At 31.0% G+C, this 9,808-nt stretch overlaps 1 protein-coding gene across 1 annotated transcript; it reads left to right on the forward strand.

The window, feature by feature from the left end:
* The first annotated feature begins 3,109 nt into the window (after positions 1-3,109).
* On the forward strand, positions 3,110-5,472 carry LOC104238604 (E3 ubiquitin-protein ligase PUB23-like). The gene is made up of 2 exons (XM_009793004.2): positions 3,110-3,471; positions 4,022-5,472. Exons 1-2 carry the CDS (start codon positions 3,133-3,135, stop codon positions 4,934-4,936), a joined length of 1,254 nt encoding a protein of 417 aa, XP_009791306.1. The 5' UTR covers positions 3,110-3,132; the 3' UTR covers positions 4,937-5,472.
* The last annotated feature ends 4,336 nt before the right edge of the window (positions 5,473-9,808 follow it).

The raw sequence follows: 9,808 nt of genomic DNA on the forward strand, positions 1-9,808 counted from the left end.
CACAATAAATTAGATTTAAATTCTTAAAAAGTGCGAGTCTGCGTTTGGAACCGACTAATTTTTAAAACAAATTTGCAGAAAATAATACAAAATTTAAAGGTGCTCAGTGGTTTAAAGGAAAGACGGAAGCGGAGGTAGAGCCAGAATTTATAATTTATGAGTTCTAATCATAATTTTTTTGCTTACTTGGTTATGGATCAATTATTTATTCATATTAAAAAAGTTTTAACAAAATTATAAATTTTGAGTCAAAACTATTGAATTCTGCTAACTATAATTGTTGATAAATACAACGTTATATCTATCATAAAATGGGCATTAGCACTAACCACAAAACTAGTTAAGTCCTATGAATTTCTACTTCAGTACTAATAGAAATTAAATAGAATTAAATTTAGATTATATGTAAGAAATGAACATATACTGATCATTTAGCTACCTAAACATAATAATATATGTACTGTAAGTCTGTTTCCAATTCTCGATAATTTGGACACCTCGAGTCCATTCATTTCGTGTTGGAGTTCCACTAATAATAAAGGCAATTCGGCCAAAACCGACTGCGGCCAACCAATCGAAAAACCGATCGAAGTCGGCCGGTTTTTCAAAATATTTTATTTTTTAATTTTTTTTTACGAAATCGATCAACTTCGGTCGGTATTTTTTTGCGGAAAAATATTTTGAAATCCCGCAAAATTTATTTTTTAAGAAATCGGCCGAAATCGGTCCGTTTTTCATATAAAATAAATTAAAACTAATATTCAAAAAATTATTTCAGTCAATTATTTTTAAAAAACCGACCGACTTCGATTGGTAATTTTATATTTTTAGTAAAATCGACCGAAATTGGTGGGTTATTTCGCGCAAAAATAAAATTAAGGAGTACAAATAAATTAAAAGAAAGTCCTAAACCAAAATGTACCAATAGTCTAGTGGTAGAATAGTATCATGCCACAATACAGACCCTAGTTCAAGTCCCAGATGGTACATTTTTTAATTGCATAATTAAAAATATCGACCGAATTCGGTCGAAAAATACCGACTAACTTCGGTCGATTTTTTTCGGCAATTTTTTCTTTTTGGGTCATTTGTGAAAATTAATTTACCGACCGAAATCGGTCGGAAATTGCGACCGACTTCGGTCGGTATTTTTTACCGACCAACATATTTTCGACCAGTTGAAGTCGGTCGGAAATCAGTCGATTTTTTCAGATTTTCGACCGATTTCGATCAGTATTTCTGGACGGTTTTAGGCAGTTTTCTAGTAGTGTAATGATAAGTATATAATGGACCGAATAAAATGAAACTATATAAAAAGTAATATAAGTCATAATAGTTAACAATTTAAAATATATAAAAGGCATATGAAAAAATCATGTCAAAGAAAAACTTATTTGACTCTCGAAATTCAAATTTCGCCACATAAATTCAGACGCGGAGTAGTTTTTTTATGGTAAAAAACTATTTATACTATTACTATTGTATATAAATTAATTTTTTAAACATTATAGTATACAATTTTGGCTAACCACTTCTATTGAGAGAAGAAAAAGGTTTGTATACGTCATATGGCAGAAGAAAATGTATTGAAGACAAAAATACATTTGAAAACATATACGGCGCTGCAAAAATTATTTTGCTTTCGTATGACAAACTTTAACAACCAGCCAGCTTAGCTTTTCATCAGTCACATCATGAGTGATGAGACTTAGAAAGAAAGTAATTTGTCCAAAATAATAAAAACCTCAAAGTAAAGCTTATTACTGACACAACGGATTCAAAATTTAAATATAATAGGTTTATATTTTACATATATATTCATACTTAGTATCGAAAATTATGTGTTCGATTGAACCGGTAACCGAAAGATTACATCCGCCCCTTCTTATTGACCAAGGATGGTGATGGAATAAATAGGATACCTCCATATTTAATCAAATGTCTAGAATTCGAGGTTTTGAAATAAAAAAAATTCCAGTAAGGAGCGATTCTTCTCTTAAAGAGTCTTATGCGAAACAAAACTAAATTAATTAGGGTCCCAATATAAATATCGAATACCGAATGAAAATCCCACTATGGAAAAACACTATTATCGCCCCTCCTATGCATGAACGAATTCGTGAACCACATGTTAAGCCATATGAATCAGATGGCCTTTAATATATTTCCTTTTACGAGCACAAAAAACAAAAAGATTCAAAAATCAGACATTTCCAACTTCCATAAAACATTGCAAATACCAAAAAGAAAAAAGGTAAATATTCTTGAATTTAAGTTATGTATATACATTAACAATACAAAGATTTTATTTACGGAGTAATCAGTTTGCTTTATAAGCGACCTAATTATATCAAATATTACTCCCTCCGGTCCACAAATAAGTAATCAATTTGTTTTTTTATTTTGGTCCAAAATAAGTGTCCATTTATATAATCAAGAAAAAATTCAATTTATTTTTTCAAAATTACCCTTATGTACGTATCCCTAAAAAGTCATTTAATCCTCACATCTGAGAACAGAAGTAAGTGTTACTATAACTATGGTGCAACATTTAATAAAGGGTAGTTTAGTCACACTAACTATTTTTTTCTAGAATTTAGTATTTTCTTAATGGGTGTGCATTTGTCACTTATTATGGACCGGAGCGAGTTAATACATAAATCGTGAATTTAATATTCCTAGTTCTGTCTTTTGTCCCTTATCCTAGCGAAGAAACAAAGCAACAAAAAAATAACTAGAAAGAAGAAATCATAAGAGGAATAAAAATTTCTATAACACCTACCATAAGGCAAATTAATATTATAAAGTCAACACAAAAAATGTGATTTACATTTCTCAATTGTTTACTCGTAAGTAGAACAGACCCACCTCATTCAACCTTTGACCAATAAATCAAACCAAAAAAACGAATATTTCCTATCATATTAAAATATTAGGGTTTTGTCTAGACTTTACAAAGTCTTTATTCCTATTCTTCCTTTACGTTCTCCATTCAAACTTTACATATATAATAGCCGCTTTCTCTTACCACTTTTATTATTATATATATACTTAAACTTATATTCTTGTTCATATATACTTAGATTCTTGTTTTATTTTGGAAGAAGAATTTAATTATTTGTAGACAAAAATATGGAAGAAGTTGAGATACCACAATATTTTCTATGTCCGATATCACTTATGATAATGAAAGATCCGGTGACGACGGTGACCGGAATAACATACGACCGGGAAAGTATCGAGATGTGGTTGTTAACGGCGGAGGAAGAGGCGGAGGAGGAAGCCGAGGCGGTGACGTGTCCGGTGACAAAGCAAAAATTGCCTAGAGACACTGAGTTGTTGACACCAAACCATATGCTCCGGCGACTTATTCAAGCTTGGTGTATTGCTAATGCAAGTAAAGGGATTGATAGAATTCCAACTCCTAAATATCCTCTTGACAAATCCCATATGCTTCGACTCGTCCGTCAGGTAAATGAGTTTAAATTCTATGCATTGAAGTGTATGATAATGTTTCATAGTGTGCAATATTTTATAACAAGCATGATCTGAGTTTGAACGCGTTCCAGTTAAATTCCATAAAAATATAATATCGGTGACATAAGTACCAGAAAAATCATAGAAGTTCTTGGAAAAACTTATGGCTTGTGCTATGAATATGTGGCAAAACGGATCCTCCGTGTTGCCGGAAAAACTGGAGCTCATAGTAAGTTCTTCTTTCCATTAGGATGGATCCTCCGTGTTGCCGGAAAAACTGGAGCTCATAGTAAGTTCTTCTTTCCATTAGGATGGATGGATCAGAGGGATGTTTAATAGCGTGAAAATTCTTCGCTGTGAGAGTGCATAAATTATTTGCACTATCATATTATATTATCCATAGTTAACATATAGTATATTGTTTATAGCAAATATGGTTTGATAACTTGAAATACAGATTAATAATCTATTTTAATTGGTTAAATTACATTGATGTATAGTGTAAAATATTTTGTACTGACAGTATATATAACGTATATCCCAGGTGAATAATCATCAGATTTGTATTGAAGCATTGAGGAAAATTGAAGCTTTGGTGATTGAGAATGAGAAGAACAAGAAATGCTTAGAAGAAGTTGGTGCAATTAAGGCTATGGTTTCTTTTATTGTGAAAAGTTTTAAAGAAAAAAAACTAATCAATGGTCTTGAACATGCTTTGAGAATTTTTCACCTAGTTTGGAGCCCAACAACTAAAAATGAGCAACTTGTGAAGGAAAATCATGATCTAATTGAAGCTATTTTATGGATTCTAAGGAGTGAAATGATGAACAATAATCAAGTTATTATCAAGACTCATGCAATGATGGTGTTGAAAAACGTCATAGAGATCTCGAGTTCAAATCTTTTATCAGGGTTACAACCCGAGTTTTTTCAAGAAATGGTAAATATATTACGAAAAGAAAGCAAACATCACATCTCTCAACAAGCAACAAAAGTAGCACTACAAGTGCTAATAGATACTTGCCCATGGGGAAGAAACAAGCATAAAATCATCGAATCGGGAGCCATTTTCGAGCTAATCGAGCTTGAATTATGTAACACAGAAAAAAGGGTTAGCGAATTAATATTTTGTATATTGGCTCATCTATGTACCTGTGCTGATGGGAGGGCGGAGTTCTTGAAACATGCAGCTGGAATTAGTGTTATTACTAAAAGGACACTTAGGGTTTCTTCAACTACAGATGATTGTGCAATTCAAATTCTTGGATCAATTTCCAAATTTTCTGCTACAAAAGAAGTGTTGATTGAGATGTTGAGAGTTGGAGCTGTTTCAAAACTTTGCATGGTAATTCAAGCAGATTGTGAAGATTATTTAAAGAAAAAAGCTATGGAGATTTTGAGGACACATTCTTATGCTTGGGGTAATTCTCCATGTATACAAATTCATCTCTTAACTTGATATCCAAGATAATAGAGCCCTAAAGTGGGTCGTTTGGTAGGCGGACTAAATTATCCCGAGATTATATTCCTAGGATTATAATTCTTGGACTAATTTATGCCATCTGGAATGTGGGATAAAATAATCTCAAGTTTGATGGGATTTGTATTGTATTTGATTGACGGTCTAAATTTATTCTGGGATAAATTTATACCGTCAACCAAACAATATAAATTTAATCTCACATCTTATCCCACTTTATTCCGCGTACCAAACGACTAAATTCTTTGATTATTCTATTCATTTCTTTTTTTAATTATACTTGTATAAACACAGAAAGACTCTAGTTTCTTTATTTCTGTATAACAATTCTAGTAAGGATAATATGATAGTAGGCTAGTATGTAGTCCTGAGTGTTTTTTCCTATTCCAGTAGTAATGTTAGTCTTATTTTCTAATATTATTAGATTTCTATTACTATGTGCTGGTCTTTTCGCTTCATTTTCCTAATATTTTGTTGTTACTATTTGTTACTGTTGTTTTCTTTTCATCTATACTTGAGCCGAGGGTCTATCGAAAACATCAATTTTACTTGGAGGGTAAGGGTATGGTTTGCGTACACACTCTCCCCAAATCCTACTTGTAATTCTAGCAAGGATAATAGCAACCTCATATATATAACTAACAGCTTGTTTGGATGGTTGTTATTATTGTATCGTATTGTTACTTTAAATACAATGTTTGTTTTGATTGTTACTTAAATTTTATTGTATCGTATCGTTAAATCCGTCGTTACATAATAACAAAATGTGCCACTTTATGTAACGACCGATTTCGTGTGGTCGCGTCGTTACCTTGTCTTTTTCTCTCAATCTCACCCTTTATTATTATTAAATTATTTTATTTTATCATTTACCATATCTTTTTATATAGTAATTTTACCTTGCATCATGATTTTTCCTTATAATATTTCAAGTTTATTCTTCATAATACTGGTACGTGATATCATGAAATGATGGCAAACGACACAATCTATCCAAACATTGTATTTATTAAACGATACAATACAATACAGTACGATACGATACATTATGAAACGATGCGTAACAACCATCCAAACAAGCTGTAAAGGTTTTTGAACAAAGCAAATGTTTGCCTTTTTCGGTTTCTTTTACGTAATTGATTTGGAGTTTATTCAACATAGAGAGCCCGTTTTGTAACCATGCATAATTAATATAATTATCGTTTTCACTACCCAAAAAGAAAACCGAAGTTAATACACTTGTATTTCTCATCTTCACGTCATTAGTATCGTTGTTATTATAATTCATGCTTAATTAGCAGATAGACTAAGCAAATGGAAATACATCAGAGATTATGAAGTTTGAAGAAGACCAACTCAAAGTTATCTAAGCCAGAGGTTTATTAATGGGAAACTACTAGCTATATATGTCCATTTATAAGTAGCTTATTACAAAAATTGATCAATTCATAAAATATTATTAATATTAGCCAATTATTATCAATATAAGCCAATTAGTTATTTGTAGCCAAAAAAGGTTAATTTTTTGCTTTCTTTTTAGTGGTGTTATTAGAATTGATTGGGTACATCTTAAGGAGTTTGAATATCAGTTTTGGGATGATTTGGTGGAGTTTTGAGGTGGTTTGAATTGAAAATTCGAAGTAGAAGAGGAACTAGAAAAAAATGATATGTGTATTATTTGTGCATCACATATGTGTCATATTTGTATCAAATGAATATCACACGTATATCCATGTATACCTGTGTGTGAGATACATGCGTGATACATGTGTCGCAGAAGATTTTTTTTAGCTTGACTTTAACTACGAATTTGGATACCAAATCAGTCAGAACCACCTCTAATCTTCCTCAAATTTTGTTTATTGACTAATCTATATGTTTTCAATGAATTTCAACCATATCCATTGGAAAAAAAAAGTCTTTTTTTGCTTGGAATTATATATATATATTGAGTTTCATCACCTTATTCGCCACCTCATCCATGAAATTTTCTTTTGTCTTGCATCTAAGGTTGCTAATCACGCTAAAATATAAGGAAGGAATCTTTGCGTGTGATTCTTGGAGAGAAAGAACCTTATTTATTTGGGTTTTCAATTTTTATACGTGTTTGGCTAGTTTTGGTAAGTCTATAATTAATGGCTATAGGTTGGTAAGTTGGGACTTATTTGGGATATTTCTGGTAAAAATTGCACGGGGCGCCCTATTTGGTCGCCCCCATTTAACCTATACCCATTTTTTTAAAAAAAGTTTTAACTTGTTACCCACTTTTTAATTTCAACCCTCTTTCTACTCTTCCTTCTCCTCCTTCATTTATTTTTCTTCTTATTCTTCTTCTTTCTTCTGCTGATGTTGGTGCTGCTATGAAACTTCAGTTCATGAGATGATTGTCATAAGTATGTTTATTAGATTATTTAAAAATAAATTATAAATAATTATGTAAGTTAGTAGACAATAATTTATGAATATTCCCAAGTACGAGAAGTTTAAGGTCACACTTAGTGATTCTTTTCATGATAATTATGTCCTTTTCACGTTTATTGTTTTCAAAATTTTATGATTTAGATACTGTTGGCAATCTAATTATTTTATAGTATCTGAACAAAACTAATGAATCCAGGACAAAAAAACTTCAGCTTATTTAGTGCTGAAGTTTTTACCAATGAACTAAATAACTTCAGCATCTTCTGCTGAAATTTTTGAACAAGCTTTATGACAAAACTAATGAATCCAGGACAAAAGAATTTCAGCCTATTTAGTGTTGAAGTTTTTACAACTGAACTAATAACTTTAGCATCTTCTGCTGAAGTTTTTGAAAAAGCTTATCCAGGACAAAAAAAACTTCAGTTTATTTAGTGCTGAAGTTTTTATAAATAAACTAAATAACTTCAGCATCTTCTGCTGAAATTTTTGAAAAAGCTTAATGACAAAACTAATGAATTGAGGACAAAAAAAAAGTTCAGCTTATTTAGTGCAATTACAAACAAAAACTTCAGCAAATAGAGAATAAAACTTCAGCTACTATGCTTAAGTTCAGCAATTACAAACAAAAGCTTCAGCAAATAGAGAACAAAACTTCAGCTACTATGTTTAAGTTCAGCAATTACAAACAAAAACTTCAGCACACTTGGTTCACAATATTTGCTACTTCAGGCCCGTCTACTAGAATGCTGAAATTACGCGAAAAAGTGGGTACGCTTGCAATTTTTTTTGCAAAGCGGGCACAAGTTAAAACGTGACAAAAAAAGCGGGTATAGATGCAAATGCCCCGTATTTCTATAAGATTCTCTTTATTAATTTTAAAGTAAATAGAATACTTTGGTTTAAAGGATGATACATTGGGCTACCCTCCAACTCAATACAAACTAAAGGGAGGCCCATAATTGGCCCAAATCAGAATCCATTATCTGATTGGGCCACAAAATAGACATCTTGTCTGATTTACGTAAATATCCCTTTTTAGGCCAATGTTTAGATTTTGTCCTCATTTGAAAATTATGCAAATATAACCCCTGAGAATTACTCATTCCAGATAAATCTAGTCTCAAATTTAATGTTTGCTAATATAATTTTCAGTTTGCATACAAAATATTGGTGGTCTAACATTTCCAATAACATTTTAGACCGTGGACTAACATTCTCTCATAAGATTTTTGGTGTACTCAAAAAAGATAAGTTAAACTATAGTCTAAAAGATTCCTCAGAACAGGAGAAATAAATAATTACAGTATTTATTAAATAGCTAATACAAAAAGGGATAACTAATGACAATTTCACAATATTCCTTTAACTCTAATAGTTCTCATTGTAGTAGGATATAATACCAATTTTTTAGCATGAACTGCCCCTTTATAGAACAAGTTATTAAGAAGAAAAAAAGGGGGGGGGGGGGGGAGAAAATAAATTATCAATTATATCGACTTCAGTTGAACATTTCACTTGAAAATATTAGCTTCAAAATATTAATTGAATAATCGGATTTGTTGTATGTCTCAGTATTCCTATCCTCCTAGATAACTATGAAACACCGAAATCATGTGGGGTTTTAGTATCAAACAAAATTTGTGGATGAGGATGAGCAATTATAAGTGCAATAATTGTACTGATTTATGTCAACTTACTGCCATTAGTTTAGACTTAGGGGTGTCAATGGTTCGGTTTGGCCGATTATTTTATAAAATTTGTATCATATCAATTTTTCGGTTATTCTATTATGTATAATCAAAATTAGACTTTTCGAACCGTCCCAATCATGTCGATTTTTCTTCGGTATCGGTAAGGTTCGGTTAATTTTCGGTATTTTTTATATCATGTAAAATTCATCAGTAGAAGTAGAATGTAATAACATACGTTCTTTTATAAGACTTAGCAAAACTTTCTAAGGGTGATGAATTAAAAAAAAAAAAAAAAGATGGCTAGAGTATAGATCCATCAACTATTCTACAACAGCGTAAAAGAAATCAAACAAAGGCAAAGAAAATATAAATCATACGAGTTGAAAGATATACCAAGCTGGAACTCAAGAATAAAGTCTATAGAAGATTAAATATTCAAAAAGATAAATCCAAATTATATGAAAGGAAACATATTCAATACATTGTAGTTTGTTACTCATAATCGCTAGAATACTTTGTGTCTTGCTAATAAAGATACTTGAAATAACTTAGTTTAAGTAGAAGTAGCATAATTTAGGAATTAGTATTTTGAGTTTGATTACTTATTGGATTGTAATAGTTTTCATAATTCCAAGGCCCAAAGAAAATTTAATGCATTATTACTTTTAAACTTACTAAATAAATATATTTTCTACATGTAAAATTTATTCGGTACGGTTCGGTATTTTTTTGATTTATT

This window comes from Nicotiana sylvestris, chromosome 9 (genome assembly GCF_000393655.2).
Source record: "Nicotiana sylvestris chromosome 9, ASM39365v2, whole genome shotgun sequence".
Lineage (NCBI taxonomy): Eukaryota > Viridiplantae > Streptophyta > Magnoliopsida > Solanales > Solanaceae > Nicotiana > Nicotiana sylvestris.

What these genes read in the sequence shown, in the direction of transcription:
- LOC104238604 (XM_009793004.2), top strand. Translation starts at nt 3,133, where the DNA reads ATGGAAGAAGTTGAGATACCACAATATTTTCTATGTCCGATATCACTT. An exon ending in TGCTTCGACTCGTCCGTCAG is followed by an intron (nt 3,472 to 4,021) that starts GTAAATGAGTTT and finishes CGTATATCCCAG; the next exon opens with GTGAATAATCATCAGATTTG.